At 42.3% G+C, this 15,163-nt stretch overlaps 1 protein-coding gene across 1 annotated transcript; it reads left to right on the top strand.

Annotated features, from left to right (window-relative positions):
* Window positions 1–2,996: 2,996 nt before the first annotated feature.
* ckmt1 (creatine kinase, mitochondrial 1) lies at window positions 2,997–12,646 on the top strand. Its single transcript, XM_047596430.1, has 9 exons — window positions 2,997–3,263; window positions 5,189–5,387; window positions 6,649–6,744; window positions 6,958–7,179; window positions 7,454–7,539; window positions 9,095–9,218; window positions 9,813–9,947; window positions 10,257–10,382; window positions 11,746–12,646. The coding sequence occupies exons 1-9, from the start codon at window positions 3,118–3,120 to the stop codon at window positions 11,857–11,859; spliced, it is 1,248 nt and encodes a 415-aa protein (XP_047452386.1). The 5' UTR covers window positions 2,997–3,117; the 3' UTR covers window positions 11,860–12,646.
* Window positions 12,647–15,163: the final 2,517 nt, after the last annotated feature.

Raw genomic sequence — 15,163 nt, 5'->3', positions numbered from 1 at the left:
TGAAAGTGTTTAATGCTTTATGAATCTAGCAGGGAGAGTAAATATTGACTGAACGTGTGTGACGTGCGTCATTTCAGTTTTATCAGCTGCCTGCATCCTTCTTATCTTTGCTCTGTAAACACAAAAATTCTGGGTCAGTGTTCGAAAGCTGTAACTTTTCAGTTGGCAGTTTTAAGTTGTAGCGTCTGATCAGAATTGAGCGTTATTTTAATTTATTTGGTGAATATCAAATGTGTTCAGATGAAACTAGTTCTAAAACCCCTTGACTGGTGGGATCAGAGCTCCATTAGTTATCAGTTGGTTGCTGTAGACTGAGGTGAGGACACACCTCTCAGGTGTGCTGTGTTTGTGTTAGTGTTCATAGTCAAACACACCGAGCGTTCGCGCTCTGCCACCTTGCTCCTGAAATGACCTTTGATTTTGGCACATTCGGTGCCACCGATGAATGTTCATTCCTGCAGATTTTATTCTTCAGCTTAGTTTTAAAGACTTGTTAATGTGCCCGCTGCCTCAGCGACAGTGTTGTAGCTCACCAGGACACTGTTAATTACTGTTAATTAGTAACCTGGGAACTTTTCCTACTAAGTCGGACATAGTGTCGCTCGAGATAAAAAGAAAGACAATACAGCAGTTGTGATCAGGTTTTTGATGCCGCCTACATGGATTTTCAGAACTATTTGCGGAAGAAAATTGAGATGGCGTGACAGCTTTGTCTCTGTCTTTTTCATGTCCATTCTTGCGTAGCACTTACAGCTAAAACACTCTACTTGTTGTTTTACACCATGCCACCTTTTATGTTGCGTCATGGCCTTGACTCAACAGCAGCTTCTGGAGCGCGCACAGATGACAGATGGTTTTTAGGTGCGGTCTGAGACGTCACTTCTCGCCCGCATAAACCATTCACTTCACCTGACATGTGCTATTTTAAGATTTGCAAATATTCCAACAACTCTGTTGGAATAGTGTTGCTGCTCATATATTAGTTTGTATGTGTGCTTCATTTGAATAAATGTATATTTCAATGCTTTATTGTGGTGTGATGTAGAAAAGAAGACAGTTATATCCACTGTTTCAGAGCTGTAAAACAATAAAATATATGTGAGAGGTTTTTTATTGGCACTACAGAAGCCATTAGATTTTTTTTTTTTATCTTGTAGGTGGATCAGCTCAGCAGACTGCAGCATTTTTTTCTAGTCAATGGGTCTGTAGCCCTTAGTTACAAATACATCCTGCTTTTGTTAACTAATTCCATTTCCTGCTGTAAAGCAATATGAACTTTGATCTGAGTACTGTATGCCCACTATTTCATCTAATCCACAGATTAGTGAATTATCTTCTGTAAGGAGCTCAGACTCTGAATATGGCGTCTGTCTGATAACTGGCATTGTTGGAGAGTTCAACTGGACTTCTTTTTTACTCTTAGAGATATTTCTCTCCATTTGTAATGGAATGGAATATTATTTAGGGGCCCCGTGTTGGTGTTTGTTGCCCAAATACTCACCACCCCAGTGCTTAGAGCTGCACAGTGCGTTTTGTGGTGTGGAGCAACCCGGTGTTTTTGCTCAGTGTGATGTAAAACCTTTCAGTGCTGCAGCCCCATTCACTGATTCCCCTTAGTATTCACACCACGCGCCGCGCCTGCATTGTCAAGGCAGCCAAAATAAGCAGAGTGACTTCCTGTACGGCACGAGAGCTCATTCCACTAACACAGTAATATTTAGAGTTCATTTGAGCCCATTACTATATGAGGTATGTAAATAGTTTTTATAACGGTTTTGTAGTCTCATATATTAGTCAATGGATTGTTGTACGCAATCCTGGCTGCTTTAATCTGAAATAGTGCATCAGCGTTTTAAAGTTTTAGGCAGGTATGGAGAAAAAAAGAAGAAAAAGTGCTTTCAAGAATATAAAGAATTGCTGTTTATTTTTTATCAATTTACAAAATGCAAGGTGAGTGAACAATAGAAAAATCTAAGTCATGTCAATGTTTGATGTTACTGCTCTTTGTATTACATGCAGTGGTTGGCCAAGCAAAGTTTCAAAACATATCAAGCTAATTTCTCTTCGAAATGGGAAGAAGTCCAGCAGAGCCATCAGCTCAGAACTGTTAACAAAAACCAGTGGGACCCAGGTACACCCACATACTGTCTGGAGACGTCTGCCCAGAAGTGGTCTACATGAAGGAGGTGCAGCCAGAAACCCACAAAATGGCAGCAGTGCTCTGGATGGATGAGTCGAAATTTGAAATATTTGGCTGTAGCAGAAGGCAGTTTGTTATCATTATATATAATGTATATATATATATATATACAGTATATATATATATTGCCAGATACTTATCCATCATGCAATACCATCACTATCAGGCGTATTTAATTTATTCTGCAGCTGGACAAAGAGCCCGAACACCCAAGGTCAGTAAGAACTATCTTCAGCGTAAAGAAGAGAACAAGAAGTCCTGAAAGTGATGGCATGGTCCCCACAGAGCCCTGATCTCAACATCATGCTGTGTGTCTGGGATTACATGAAGGAGAGAAGAAGATCTGTGGTCAGCTCTTCAAGATGTTTGAAACAACCTGGTGGTCGAGTTCCTTCTAAAACTGTGTGAAAGTACCCAGGAGAATTGATGCTGTCTTGAAGGCAGAGGGTGGTTACACCAAATATTTAAGTGACTTATATAATATATATTTGAAATTATGTTTTGAATTTCATTATTCAAAAACTAAAATATTTCTTTGTAAACAGTAAATTAAAAAAGGAGGAATGCTTAAATGAAAGGAATCAAATTGAAATCGATACCAATCAATACCATGAAAATACTACTTAGGTGAAAAGTTCATAGCGTAGCTTAAGTAGCGTGATGTGTTAAGTCGGATGGTCTTTTATTTTGAGCGTCTCACGCCTGATTTCCGCTCTCGTCCTCTCTCCGTCTCTCCAGCTTGACGTCCCTCCTGATAAGCCCTCTCTCATTCCATCAGAGGCACTTCATCACCGGCCGACGCTCCCAAACCACCTGTCCCTCCCTCCCTCCCTGCGACTGTGGACATAAGACCATCTTCTTCCTCTTTTTTGTTTTAACCCCCGGCGGTAAAGAGAATTTAAAAAAAAAAAAAAAAAATGGCGAGCAGTTTCACAAGAATCCTGTCCTCCAAACGAAACATCGGGATCCTGTCGCTGGTGGGGGGCTCCGTGACTGCAGGCTTTCTGCTCAACCGGGAACATGTCAGCGCCGGGGTGCCTGTACGGAGGAGGTACCCCGCCAGGTAACACTGCCCCGTACTCGGCTTCATGAGCAATTGTATCGGATTCATTTGGATTTTCTATTTTTTTCATTTATTTATTTATTTATTTTTTCCCCAGGAATAGTATTATATCGTCTAGTTAATTTCTTAATTGGATTTAAATCGGGGTAATTTGAGCAAATGAAGGAGGAAGGACTGAAAATAACCGCCTGGCTTGTTAAAAGTTAATTAGTCATTCATTACAACGTTAAGAAAAGCACGTTTTAATCAAAAAAAAAGTCTCCATGTTTAATGTCATATCACAAGACCAACAGCGGGCTTATTATAATGAATGAATTAATTCATTAGCTGGCACCAGTCATAAAGCCGTGTCGTGGTTATGTCGAGCTGTATTTTCTCTGCGGATCTGGGGCAAAAGTTGCTTTTTCAAATGTGTTATTTTTTATTTTTTTATTTAAAAAAGAAACGTATTTGTAAAATGCATAATGCGCCTATGGAAGATGAAGCAGCCTCTGTCATATTGGCCACAGATAAAAAGGTACATTATGGCGCCATGTTTCCTTACACTTGTGGGCCCCGTTCATTTGACAAGACGTTTGATTCATCACCACAACCTGTTCTCATATGTTGCGTCCTGTGTCCTGCAATGTATGGATACTGTGCGGCGTGATGAGAAGCCACGGAGAGGCTGATGCGTACGTGCCCCACAGCACCTACGCCTGCGTTCATTTTGAAGCAGCACATATAGATTAGTTCATCGTTATCTGCAGCTCGGATATTAAACCCTGCCCAGTATTATATAATTGCCACACAGCGGTCGCACCGAAGGAGCACCTTCAGCTCTAGAGCGTCTGTGCACAGAATCAGTGTGATACTACTGTATGAAGGTGACATTGGACTGGCCATGTTTCTCCTCCTTGAAAACCGAGGCGTTGTTGGTCAGACTGCATCGCCCTGCATGGAAATTCACCACAGTGCATCTGATCCATCCATTCATCCACCCAATTGTTCCTTTATATGTTCCAGTAATCTGAACAGACACTTACTGTGACATCTATCTCTGACTGGCACACTTTGCAAGCGGGAAACCCACGTTTTGCGTCAGTGGCCACCTACATTTTCCTGATTTCCTGCTTGTGGTTTAGGGATCCGTCGCCACCACGAGCAGTGGCCCTTTTCCAGTTCCCTCCTTCTCTGTCGACTCTCGGCCGGACGGTGTAGCAAAAGCCCCTCAAAAGAACATAGCACCGATTTACTACTGTTAAGGATAGAAATACATAAGGCAAGAAGCCAAATTCTTTATGTGTTGGTGGGAATAGACTCAGAAATGCTTTGCGAAGCTGTTCGGGGAGTGTCTTTTTGACAAGCAGCCGTAAACAGGAGCACATAATGTATTTGGTCTGTACTAATTCTGCACTTTCAGTCTTTACTTGGCCAAATAGAATTTCACTCCATCCTCAGCTTTAACTTTAAGTAAATTGTTTGGATAAAAGCCAGTCATTCGCAGCAGTTCCTCTTCGTTTCTATACTAGCTCGCCCAAATGCTCGTTTGAGAACAGATGAAGAGTGCTTAGTTACTTTTTGATTTATTCAACTGCGAGAACATAAATCTAAAATGTACCCTTTTACCTGTCACAGTTTTTGAAATGAAGATCTAACACTATAAAGTCGCTGTGCTGCCTGTCCATTTCGACAGTACCAGCCTCATGTCCCTGATTGTCTTGCATCCTCCATATCTAATTAAGAATGCACTGCTTACAGCAGGATGCGGTTTTGTCAGGAAGTTACTTGTTCTAACTCGATTTACCTGTCGTATAGAAACTGGAGGGCTACTGAGCTATTCTCCAAGGAGTGCTCTGTAGTTACCCAGTAACCACGCTGCTTAAAATTGTATCTCTCAAAGAGCAGCGCGGCAAAATTCTTATCTTGCATTTTTATTTGTACAGTGCAGAGTACCCTGACCTGCGCAAACACAACAACTGCATGGCTAGTCACCTGACACCTGCGATCTATGCCAAGCTGTGTGATAAGGCCACTCCCAACGGTTACACGCTGGACGAGGCCATCCAGACGGGCGTGGACAACCCCGGGCACCCCTTCATCAAGACTGTTGGCATGGTGGCAGGAGACGAGGAGTCCTATGAGGTCAGACATTATTGTGCCTTGTGTCCGGTTCCAGCGCCTGTGTGTTGCCCGGGTGCCGCAGTATTCTGCAACATTACATCGTTAACGAGGAGCAGGAAACTTGTTGAGAGAAGTTCGCCATGATTGACACGTTAATCACCAGAAATGACAGACATAGGAGACATTTGTAAGCTATACTCCCTGTCCTGTCTCACGGAAAGAAGTATTGCAACAGCACTGAGTCAAGGTTTTAAGCTAGCACACGTCTTTTGGGATGTCTCAGTGTCTAACTGGAATGAAGTCCCAGCTACTTTAATTGCCTTGCTTCAGAGACTACAAAAATATCTTGGACTTCTGACAAAAGTCAGTACATGTTTTTAGTCTGATACTACCCGTATGGTTACAGAATGCTGTTTAAATGTGTCAAATTTGGGATTTTTTTTTATGATGCAACATATTGGTGTGGTATTACCGCTCTAGCTGACTCACAGTCCCGTGTGTCAAGAGAAATGATATCAGTCTATTGTAACGAAGTTTGAAAATATAGTAAAAGTCTATATGGAAATCTTTTATTTACAAAAGTACTGAGACTGTTGTTTTAGGATCCTTTGATACACACCTTAGACACGTATAATCACAGTCTGGTTGGTTGCTCACATAGAGGCATTGTAGAGTTTTATGTCCTGAGGGACAATTTTTTATTTTATAAATCTCCCTGCTGCTGAGATGCAGCTTCATAGCAAGATGTCGCCACCACCATGGGACGTAACTGGCCATGTGATGAGCAGTGATGTAAAGACATGCAACACGGGGCACGTAGGCAATGGGAGTTGTGTCGAAATAGTTCAGTTTTCACTCATCAGACAAAACAGTATTTTCTCCTTATGTTTCCTTTTAATACAGTTTGGTTAGTTTGGCTAACTGTGCTTCCTTTTGGCAGGTTCTTCCAACTCTGCATTAGACCTGGACAGCAGTTTCAGACAGTCAAGATTCAGTAATTACTGAATCTGCCCATCTGGGCACTCTTAATTTTGTCTTTTAGCTCGTAGTTTTTGCATGTGAGATCTGGCCTGTTTAAAAGCTCTAACAAAGCAGCATCATAAGCCTTGGCAATGAATTACCGTGCCTGTAAACACCATGCCGGTATGTCCTTGAGGAAAATATTGAACCGAGGTAAAAGAGTGCTTCTGGCTGTATATGCCGGATGAAACACACTTAGCAAAGCCTTACACTTCTCTTTTATTTATTTTTATTTATTTTTTTAATTCTGCGTCGGATTCAGGTATTTGCAGATCTGCTCGATCCCGTCATCAAAGAGAGGCACAATGGCTACGACCCCCGCACCATGAAGCACCCCACCGACCTTGATTCCAGCAAGGTACTGCTAGCGCCGCCACTACTACAACTACTACTGTAATACTACAACAATGCATAATACCTTGTCAGGGAAGTGTTTTGCTTTTTAATTCAACGGGATGATGACCTCCTGGAATTTATTGAAAATAAATTCAACGAAATACTAGTTCAACCTGTTAACCATCTCGCGTTTATGTAACGTCTTCCTGACATGTGGCGTGTGTTTTTGCTTTAGATCCAGTCGGGCCAGTTTGATGAGCGTTACGTGCTGTCGTCCAGGGTGAGGACGGGCCGAAGCATCCGCGGACTGAGCCTGCCCCCAGCGTGCACCCGGGCAGAGCGCAGGGAGGTCGAGAGGGTGGTGGTAGACGCCCTCGCTGGCCTTAAGAATGACCTGGAAGGGAGGTACTACAGTCTCACCCAAATGACAGACAAGGAGCAGCAACAGCTCATTGATGTAAGTGAGGCGATGATGCTACTCTATATAGTATCCATGAAGAGGTGATTTACTGCTACTTGTAGCAATTTATCTTTTAAAAATGAATCATTCAGGAAAGATTTCAAGTTATTTCTGTTCCACTAATCAGCCATTTTTCCTTCCTTTTCGTTAAGAACGCATTACAATTATGATAGGGTTTAGGGGCTAGGGTTAGATAAACGGTTTGATATGATTGAAATAACAAATACTGTCCAAGTTGAGGATAAACTTATACTTTCTGTATTTACAACAGGACCACTTCTTATTCGACAAGCCCGTGTCCCCCCTGCTGACGTGCGCAGGCATGGCTCGTGACTGGCCGGACGCTCGTGGCATTTGGTAAGTGTGAAGTATTTGTTTCTGGACGGTAAACAAGACTTATTTAAGGTTTGTTTATTTAATATGTCGGACATTTTTTGATGAGGATCCAAACTACCATCACGTGAGTTCTTCCTGTGTTCTTCATTTTTATAGGCAGTTCCTGTCTATTTCTGTTTATTTCAGGTTCTGCCACAACATCTGCTAAAAAGCAAAGGCGTGAGGATTTACTTGTATGAAACAAATGGGTGGAGCAAGCAAAATACTGTATATGGTGTATAAAGGTGCCTAACAGTCAAATACAGACTTCAAAACAATGAATGGCCCCATACTCTAAAGAAAGGAAAAAGATTTATCAAAAGATTTGATAAGATTGATCCATGTGTCACTTACAAAACAAGCATTTTAATTAATTACACAATTTTAATTAAGCGTCACACAAATGCTTGTGTGCTTAAAAGAGTAACTTTAATCTCTCAGTTGTCCTAAATAGAGACACACTCTCACTTAATTGTCATATGTGACAGTTTGCCAAATGTATCTTAAATTTTAAAGGAAGTTTCATTAACATTTTTCGTTCATTTTGTTTTTACCACTAAAGTAATCCTTCCGTTCTATGCTGTGATGAGGTGTTTTAGTAACGCAGACAATGCCTCCTCAGCGTCGAGTTTCAACATGTACCCAGGAATAACTCGGTGCTGTGTGTGTCAGCCAAAAATCAATCACCGACCTCCCTCCTCGCTCCCTGTGCCAGCCCTATCGGATCCCTCCTCTCCTTAATAATTCACCTTCACTTCATTCCTCCATCATCTCGTCTTTCAGTGCTAGTAACTTTGTCTTTCTCTGGCTCTTTTTCCCCTTTCTCGTCTTTCCGTTTTTTCTCTGCTCTTATGTGCTGCTCTACTTTTCCCTCATTTTCGTCTTCCCTTCTAACACCCCCTTTTTATGTACACGTTCTTTTTTGTCACGGTTCAAGTATGCTGCACTGCTTTATTATCCTTCATACTCTCTTTTGTCAAATGTCTGTCCCCACCCTTGGCTAACAATACTTTGCCCTGAAACTGATGCCAGGATGGTCACGGAAATTCAAACGGCTTCTCAGGGGATCATTGTGTTCAGCAAATATCACTGGAATTTGATTGACAGATTTTGAGCAGATGAGTTTAAAATATGTCAGATGGACATATTTTGCATAAATGTAGCAGAGTGACCAGACTCATAATAAATCATATTACGTGGACGTCATTTTTGAAGTGTCTTTCCTACAAATACTGACCTTCTTATAACTCCATATTTAAATAAGTAGGGCATTACTTTATAAGGATTCGTCCTCAGGAGGCCATCAGGGGACTTTTTCCACTACTATTTAAGAACCTTCATCTTGGTGTATAGAGTTGAACCATTAGACAGACAGATGGATCCACACAGTCAGAAGAACCTTAGGCTTTCACGAACAAATGTTTCTTGGACATACATATATATATATATATGTTTACTGAGTACTGCATCAGAATCATTTACCACTCCCTGATTGATGAATACTGTATATATTTGAACATATTTTCCCTCTTTGCAGGCACAACAACGAGAAGACATTCCTGATCTGGATCAATGAGGAAGATCACACCAGAGTCATCTCCATGGAAAAGGGAGGCAACATGAAGAGAGTCTTTGAGAGGTTCTGCAGAGGCCTCAAGGAGGTAGGACCCTGTTTGTATACGTGGGTGGGTTGTTTAAGAATGTTTAATATGGCAGTAGTTACAGGCAGCCAGCTGGACTTGCAGCCCGATGTTGTCTGTGCATGATTTAATAAGGCTGGTGGATCTGAATTTAATAAGAGCCTACTGTTGGGATGCATGCATTTAGTAGCCGAGGAGGAGGCACTGACAATGTCTGAAAGCTTTTCTATAGAGCGAATGTTTGCGAATGGAAAAGAAGCTGCTTACACTTGTCTTTGTCCTACAACAAAAATAAAGCACATTGACCGACACGCAAAAACACACTGACCAAATATGGCTTTGGAAACGTAAATTATTTATCCAAGCCGTCCAAGTTCCCCATTAGAGAGAGAGCAAAGGACAAGCAATGCAACATCTGGTGCGGCACTGTTGCACAGTGAGAGGAGACAACACTGAACAACACTCTTCAGTCCTGTGTAAGCCTCATTTGTTGTGTCACACGCTCAGTCTGTGGTTACTTTAGAAGCCCTACAAACGACCAAGTCCCCAGTATTTACTTTTCAGTCATGAGATCCAAAAATTAACGACTGTTCTCTCTAATTCCCTCCTTCTCAGGTGGAGCGTCTGATCCAGGAGAGAGGATGGGAGTTTATGTGGAACGAGAGGCTCGGTTACATCCTCACCTGCCCCTCCAACCTGGGCACAGGGCTCAGGGCCGGAGTCCACGTCAAACTTCCCCTGCTGGGCAAGGTAATACAATAGGTGGACTAGAGATAAATTTGATACCATTACTTTGGTAGACAATAGGGCACCTTTTGTGCTAGTGTTGTGTCCGCATGACCTCATAAACACCACAGTATTCTTTTATGAAAGTAAAAGCTCCAAAACGCAAAAAAAAAGCCTTTATCTTCTCAATCTGTCCTGTTGAGTAAAAGACACAGATGGTCCGTTTAGTTTTCTCTTGTGTTGTCACATAAGTGAGTGTTGCACTGTGTATGGTGGTTACAAGGTAACACAATGCTCTGTGACTGACTCCGCTCCCCCTCCCTCTCCCCCCAGGACGCCCGCTTCAATAAAATCCTGGACAACCTGCGTCTGCAGAAGAGGGGCACAGGTGGCGTGGACACGGCTGCTGTCGGCGGCGTGTTCGACATCTCCAACCTGGACCGCCTGGGACACTCTGAGGTAAGGAGCGAGCGCCTGGGCGGAAAAGCAAAGAGACGGGAGCCGAGTGGAGATGAAGGGTGTGGCAAATGTTTCACCTTAAAGGTTGAAACCGCAGTCTGTAAGCTTTTCCAGTTATACATTAGCCAACAGTAGATGCTTGTGATTAATGGGAATGTGTGAAGGAACGGCATTGCAGGAACGATCCTTAATTTCTAATGAATCCTTCCTGAACAAACAAAGGTGCAAGGGCAGCGCAGTGTTATCTGTGTAGATGAGCGCTGGGAAATGTGTGATGTAGGAGAGGAGAAGAGTATACAAATCCAAGCTGTTAATTATTGTCATTATTATTGTTTTCATTGATGCAGACGACACAGTGCAGATTGAGAATTACTCATCCAGTCCATGCGAGTAAATTGAGGAGGGTTATTAGAATAAATGCTTTAAATAGCTCTCAAAGGTGCAGTGAACACAAAACTAAATGCTGATCCGTATTTGGTGTGGCCGTAAAAACACCTTCAGCTCTCGTTGTAACAGCTGTGCAGTTTATTTAATTGTAGCTGACTGATGTACCGTGTGACGGGAGTATAGAAATAACACGACAACCTAAACCGTCTGCACAGAAATGTATGTAAAAGAAACGTGGTCCTGATTAAACACATTTACATTGACTGAGAATGATTTTTAAATCTAAATGCACAAATCTCAGGCCTGCAGTTTCCAACATGATATCTGTCGCTGGCTGGTCTCAGCTTTCTGTTCATATCTCACACGTAAAAGCTAAAAGCTAATACAATTGTAGTATTGTAGTATTTCATGTAGTACATGAAATGAAATGCATCTTTGCCTCTGAGATTGTCGTTTTGTGGAGCGGACTGTCTAACACAGCACATGTTGCTGATGTCAATGAGGCAGTGAAGTGTTTTTGGAAGTGGACCCGACTTCTGACCACAGCTTGGAGGAGGCGTCCCTCAAAAGGGTTTCCTGCCTCGGTCTCAGTTAATTTATATTTAGTGGTCTCTGTAAAGTCCGTCTGACTGCTCCGTCTTTACAGCCTCTGACAGTCTCTGAAAAAAGGAGAAAGCATTACCTGTACACTAAATTTGGATCAAAATATGGAATGTGTTTTAGGACGTAGAAAAAGGCTTGAACATTTGTCTGGCACGGCTTTACCACAAAATCCTGAACATAAGCTAAGTTCTACTGCATATTGGGTCACGCTGCACCTGTGTGTTAAAGTCAGCACAGCTAAAACACTCATGGACGGATAAGAAAACAGACTCCACGTAAACATCATTGCGCACCTTGGAGCTCAAGCACATTTTAATTTAGACGGGGCGTGTTTTAGGAGCTTTTATAGTAACGCCATGTGTCCCTCCCTCAGGTCCAGCTGGTGCAGACAGTGGTTGATGGCGTCAACTACCTGATTGAGTGTGAGAAGAGGCTGGAGAGAGGCCAGGACATCAAGGTGCCCCCGCCCATCAAGCAGTTCAAGTAGACACTGATCCCTCATCTCCTCCCACAAACCTCTGGGCACACACACATGCACAATCTCCGTGCCCATAGATATTACAAATATATCTATGTCATTGCCTCACCTATTACTACTAATAATCTAATCACCCCTCCCCGCCCCACAATATACCTCACTGTTGTATAATCTACATAATATTACATGTCGCAATCTGGCCTGAGATTTGCATTGGGTTTGAAGTTTGAAGTGTTAAGCCTGATGCAGTAAATTCAAACAATGCTTTAAACTCAAATTGAACCTTTTGCTCAAAAACGCTGGCATAGATCGATAAGGAAGTACAAATTGTGGGGCTGTTGTAATTGGGTACGGATATCTGCCTGCGCATGGCCCAACACTATCTATGGCTCTGCTCACACGCGCGCACCACTCCTCAGCCCACCAATCCTCACTTCACCCTGCTTCAGTCCCTTCCTGACGCATGTCCTGTACTCAGCCCGCCTCCTCCCCTCACTCCCGTGTCTCCACTGGTCATGCCTATTATCTGGTGCTGGTGTACTCCATCCATTTACTCTCCATTGTGGATTGTGTGTACATAGTTTCTTTTCACCATTTCAAGTGGATTTGAATGTAGATTATGAGACTGAAGTGTTCTCTGTATGTTCCTGGCGCTCTGGTGTCAGATTATGATATTACGACATACACTGGCCAGGCTGGGCTCTGTATTGTAAGCTACTGAAGCAATATCATTCAAGCTCATCAATGAATGTCACTCCGTACTGTCTTTTAATAAAGAATCATCTATTTAACAGTACCTCTTCGGCCTGCGTCTTATTTGTTCACCGAGCCTCGCATGAGCCAGACGTAAGTCCTTCTTTCTGTCAAAGCGGATTTCTCACAAACATGACGCCCAAGTGTTAAGTAACCATGGTAACCATGGGAACTCGCTGGTTATGATTACGATCAGCGTGGTTGCATAGGGCCATGTGACTGAGGCGTAACAAAACTGTATTATGCCTGAATGGCTGTTCCACAAGAATCTTATTTTAAAGGAGCCAAGAGCTGAAAATCTGGAAAATATCAGAATTTAAAAAGTTCAGCTTTAGGATTATGCTGCCAAACCGATCACAGTAGACGGAATTTAAAAGGGAAAGGCAAGGAAAGGCATTATAAGGCCAAACTTAAAATGAGTTGTTTCTTCCAGCAGTCCTCTCTCCCTACAAGTATTATTGCCTGTATCTATAAAACCAGAGATGCATTTCTTCTGGTAAATAAAGACGCAACTATTTCTAAAAACTAGTAAAACATTATTTTACTGGGAGATGAACCAATACCACAGGTTCAATAGTTTCAGCTCCACGATAACAGCTCGGTCGCACAAACATGGTTTTAAACAGCTGTATGCTAAAGGCTACAACAAACTTATTTAGTTTTGAGCACACTTTACCCAGACTTTGCACATGTGCAATGAATCTGTACCTCTGGGAGAACACAAACTTCAGCGTCTTTTATCTTGAAGCTAGCGTGAAGACATCGCTGTTTTCTGTGCCCTGCAGGAAGTGTGTAACCAGTGCTTTGTCCTGGTGTGAATGAATGGGTATTTATTGTCTCTAGTGATGAAACAGGCGACAGTTTTTTTTCCCCCCAGTGTTGTTGTCTGGACGCTGACAGGACAAGGCGTCCAGTGTTCGGCAGCTGAGACGTCGAGTGTAGGTGCAGCGAGGAGCGAGGAATCTGCTCCTCTCTCCTTGAGGATCCGGAGGAAGGTTCTGACGTCCTGATACGCACCCTCTGTCTCTCACAGCAGCGCGAGCATGTCACCAGCATAATGCTGCAGACCTCTTCTCTCCTCCTCCTTGTTCCAGATATGGCTGAGGAGCAAGCGGGTTTCCATAGCAACTGCTTCACAGAGGCTCAGGGGGTCCCGATGGGGGAGGGAAGGAGCTCTGTGGGTAAATGAGCACAGATCTCCACAGCACAGATGAGAGCAGCACAGTGAACACAGCTCAACACAACTGGCAGTCTGTTCATTTGTCCTGTAGACTGTGCCCTACACACAGCTGCACTAACGCTGACCTTCCACCCATATTCTCCAAAAACTCAAGTGGAAGTTCTAAACTCGTTTAATCCCAGAATTATTTCCGTCTCATTCTGACATTTCCACCTCGGTTGTCAGTTTACACAAAACAGCGGCTAGTCTGCTAAAAAAAAAAAAAACACACAAAACCACTGTTGCCAGTCACACTGCCAGTCATCCATGCATCTGCAAGTGTGCGTGAAAGAGAAGCGAATGTTACACAGTGGAGAAAAGAAAACTTTACACACCAACACACAAAACTATGTAACTTATTATGTAAATTTGACTATAAATGGGAAGCAAGTACTACAAAGTGAATGCACATTGCACTATAAAGACTCCATAACGTCCAGTAGTATCCTAGTAAGAAGATTCTTATTATCTGAGTAAAAGCCAGTGTTATGTTCTGTTTTCTTAAGCTTATTTTCAGTGCTCTGAATACAAATATTTTACCCAATAAAAAGATAAGATCGGAGAACTCTCCTCATCTCCAGCCAGGCAATCAGTGGCACTATCGAAGTCTGAGCTTCTATACAATTGTGAAAATGAAGCTCATTTTATTCCTGTTCATTTCATCACTTAATTAAAATGTTCTTTTATATTTTCAAGGTACTGCTGCGTGTGTGTAGCTGTCTTAGTCAAAGTACTTTGACTTAATGTGGACACTACATATAATTTGTATTATTATTATTGGAATAACTAGCTTGTGATATACTCAAAGAAAGAAATAGAAGATGACTGAGAAAGTCATTGGGGGACGCGTTCACAGTCACTCACTGTATGCTCTGTGCTATCAGACAGCTCCCTCTAGTGGCAGGCACGGATAACTGCACCTTTATATTTATATAAATAAAGGAAACCGTTAAATACACAGCATAGTACTGCAGGTAACTGTTACATGGGGCCTGGGTTTGTCTGTACTATAAGACGGATAAAACCAAAAACAATACTTTGTTCTTCTTAGGAAAATGTCCATCAACTTGAATAAATTCTGTGACGAACAATATTCCAATATTCCAATATAACATATTATTACACCAATTTTTAATTATATTTGAAGTGGGATGACAGTCCATGCTTCGTTATGTCTAGATGATGATTGGTACAGTTTATGTGTTGTATTTCAGATTAAACACAACAACAACCCCCCAGTTACATCTACACGCCGGCTCCAACAAAAGAAAGTCAGTCACATCATTAAGAATCATACATAGACTGTTCATCACATTGACTTCTGGGAAGAGATACAGAGTC

Source organism: Mugil cephalus, chromosome 10, assembly GCF_022458985.1.
Source record: "Mugil cephalus isolate CIBA_MC_2020 chromosome 10, CIBA_Mcephalus_1.1, whole genome shotgun sequence".
Taxonomy (NCBI): Eukaryota; Metazoa; Chordata; class Actinopteri; order Mugiliformes; family Mugilidae; genus Mugil; species Mugil cephalus.
The sequence above is the reverse complement of the archived record's forward strand: the minus strand, read 5'-3'. Positions and strand labels throughout refer to the sequence as shown.

Bases quoted from the DNA above. Each gene is read 5' to 3' on its own strand.
- ckmt1 (XM_047596430.1), top strand. From the start codon at position 3,118: ATGGCGAGCAGTTTCACAAGAATCCTGTCCTCCAAACGAAACATCGGG. The intron at 7,180-7,453 runs GTAAGTGAGGCG...TATTTACAACAG, and splicing joins AGCAGCAACAGCTCATTGAT to GACCACTTCTTATTCGACAA. The intron at 9,219-9,812 runs GTAGGACCCTGT...CCTCCTTCTCAG, and splicing joins TCTGCAGAGGCCTCAAGGAG to GTGGAGCGTCTGATCCAGGA.